This window comes from Gymnoscopelus microlampas, assembly GCF_963454915.1.
Source record: "Gymnoscopelus microlampas genome assembly, chromosome: 10".
Classification (NCBI taxonomy): Eukaryota; Metazoa; Chordata; class Actinopteri; order Myctophiformes; family Myctophidae; genus Gymnoscopelus; species Gymnoscopelus microlampas.
Genome location: NC_139947.1, coordinates 20,098,563 through 20,101,639, shown reverse-complemented (window position 1 = coordinate 20,101,639; position 3,077 = coordinate 20,098,563). Strand labels below are relative to the sequence as shown.

Here is a 3,077-nt window from a genome sequence, read left to right as displayed (position 1 = left end):
AATGCCAAGACCTGCTAATTATAAAAGAAAACGTTTCCCACAAGTTCCCATGCGGATAAAATAAATATAAAGCCACAGAATGTACCTGATTAGATAAGTGGAAAAGTCGTAAAAATCGTTTTTGGGCAAAAGTCCAAAGCTCACACTTGGACTACATAAGCAGTAATATCCTCAGTCTTAATTTATCTATTGGTTCCATATTTCCTTGACTGATGTGTAGGATATTCTACAAATGGAACCATATGGACCCTATAACGAGTCCATTTGTAGAATTTATACACTCTCAATGTTAAATCGACACTGCTTTGCAGTCTACAGCCCACAGTGACTACAGACAGAGTAGGTACGAGTCAACTCTCTCTAAGTTAAGACAGAGGTTCTCAACCATTTCAGGCCACGACCCCCCACAATAATCATATTTTAACTGGGGACCCCCCACCCTGATAAGCACTTGGAATTGTAAGAGTTGAGGCATTACATTTAGTTTGACTCATGTTCCACATACATTTTGTGAAAATAGCTGATCTACAAGCTCACAACGCCTCCTGTTGTGAGGCTTTGTGAGCTTGTATCAGCTTTTTTCACAATGTTTGCCTCTTTCTTATATTATTTGACAATTTGGCCAATGTTTGACCAGTTTTTATAGTATAGTTTGTTGATTAGCCTACTTTTGATGCTGTAATGGTCTTTTTTCTTTTCTTTCTTTTCTTTTTTTGAGGTATTAAAAAGGTCTTAAAAGTCCTTAAATTGTCACTTCACTGTCATCTGGGGGGACCCCCGAAAATCATGTGGGGACCCCCCTGGAGGTCCCGACCCACAGGTTGAGAACCACTGATTTAAGAGACTACAGTGAATTAAAGGGTTGAGCGGCGCGCACTGTAAAGGGAGGAGGGAGGTAGGCTGATACTGTGCAAGAGAAAGCGGCGCGCTTTAGAGCGCACTCACTCACTTTTCATTGAAGAAGAAGCGCCTGGACTGAATATACAAGTGCAGCCCGACAGAAACTACTCCATATCTACACACACGAGTCTATCGACGTTTCGATCGGGACGGAGAATGTTTCCTAAAGGGAACAGAGAGAGTAAAAACACAGATTGTGTATGAATTCTTTGCGATATGAATGACCTATCTTGAGTTTATACTGACGCGCTCTCAGGATATGGGTGCTTGAATCAAGACCCCCCCAGGAAAAAAAGAAGACACCTATTCAGTGCTGTTTTTTTTCGAGGGAATATCTGCTACTGGAACCGATTGATCGCCATCGTCCGCAATGGAGTTTGGGGTTTTGTTGAGTTGTGCACTGGTCTGCGTCCTGCTGCGTCCGTCCGGCTCACAGAGCCCTCTACCTGAAGGAGGTGAGTTTCAGGAAGGTGGGGTTGGTACACTGTCCTCAGTGTCCTGATACAGTGATACAGGTGCAGTGGTGGAAAAAGTACTCAGATTTGTTTTACTTAAGTAAAAGTATCAATACCGTGCAATGTAGAAATACTCTGTTACAAAAGTCCGGAATTCAAAATGTACTTGAGTAAAAAGTAGCCTACAAAAGTATTGGTATAAAAATGTACTTAAAGTAGGCTACCTACTCATTATGCAGAATGTCCCATTTCCTTTTCCCATGTTTTCAGAATGTATAAAACCTTTTGAAAATAGCAGATCTACAAGCTCACAAAGCACATTGTGAGCTTGTAGATCGGCTATTTTCAAATGGCCGAAATATATCTAGGGTTGAAGTGGTTAATGTGTTAATATGTATAATATTCAAAATCTACAAAGTAACTGTTAACTGAAGTTTTCAAATAATTGTTGTGGAGTAAAAGTACAATATTTGCCTATGAGATGTAGTGGAGTAGAAGTAAATGTACTGAAAATTGGAAATACTCCAGTAAGGTAAAAAAAAAATACCTAAACGTCTTGCTTATGTACAGTACTTGAGTAAATGTACTTAGTTACTTTACACCTCTGGGATGTACTGGGTCTGGGTGGGGTTGGTACACTGTCCCAGACAGTGATTCAGGTGTTTGTTTATTTTGCACCACCTTGCAATTGAAAGTTTTGACTCCTAGGCTAAGTAGGCTATTGAAACATGATAAAAGCCATATGATCTCCATTCACTATTATTATGATTATTGTCGTTATTATTATTAATAATTATTGTTATTATTGATTAGAATACACCGATGTAAATAATCTGCTCAAATAATAGCTATGTAATAGCCTAATTTATTTTAAGATTATGTAAATGAGTTGTCATAATAATCTGTAATAATTAAGAAATTCATGGTAAATTGGATTGACCATCCTCAGATAGTTTGAGCTGTTATCACACATAACTCCTGCATGTGGTTGGACTTCTGAAAAGCTAATCCTGGTGGTGGTGACAGCACCTTTGTGACTCACTGTTAGCATACTTGTGTGTGTACAGTGCTGTCACTGTGCCATATCCATTAATAACAACTTGAGGGGAATCTACTGACTTAGCATACAGTAATTATGCTCCTTATAGCCTGCCGTGTGCCTTTAATAAGGATGACCTTGTAAACCAAGAGCTCCCATAAAACACACTGGACAAGGCTTACTCCTCCAGTTTCTCCAAGTTACCAAAGATAATACAGATATACAAGTATGACGTGTGCTCTGCTGCAGAACATCAGCTGCGTGTTTGACCTCACAGGATTATGTGGCTGTATTTCCTTGTATGAGTGGAAGTCCCGGGTTTTATACAAACTCCCATAAGATAAATGTAATGTCAGATGCTTATGGTTTCTCTGATTGAGAACTGTATGGAGGAAAGTGTCCTATGCCTGTCAGTAAGCTAGACCTGTTTAACTGCCTTTATCTTCCATGTGCTTCAGAGAGTCCTCCTGCCTTTATACACTCACAACCATGCCTTTTGGGATGTGTAATGCAGTGGTTCTCAAACATTTGTACGTCAAGGACATGTATTAGGCAGCAGACCTCCATTTGAAAGGATTTGTTGTTAGATAGAATATCTAGAATATAATATGTAGAATATTATGACTGTCTATAGGCCTACTGTAGGTGGTGAGAGTGAAACCTAGGATCTGAATAGATCTCTC

General features: G+C 39.4%; 1 protein-coding gene across 1 annotated transcript in view; it reads left to right on the top strand.

The window, feature by feature from the left end:
- The first annotated feature begins 890 nt into the window (after positions 1–890).
- vwa1 (von Willebrand factor A domain containing 1) overlaps positions 891–3,077 on the top strand; it is a 13,077-nt gene continuing 10,890 nt past the window's right edge. The window contains exon 1 of the mRNA XM_084069905.1: positions 891–1,355. Coding sequence (XP_083926031.1) covers positions 1,271–1,355 — 85 coding nt within the window. The 5' untranslated portion in view covers positions 891–1,270. The remainder of the gene's footprint in view (positions 1,356–3,077) is intronic.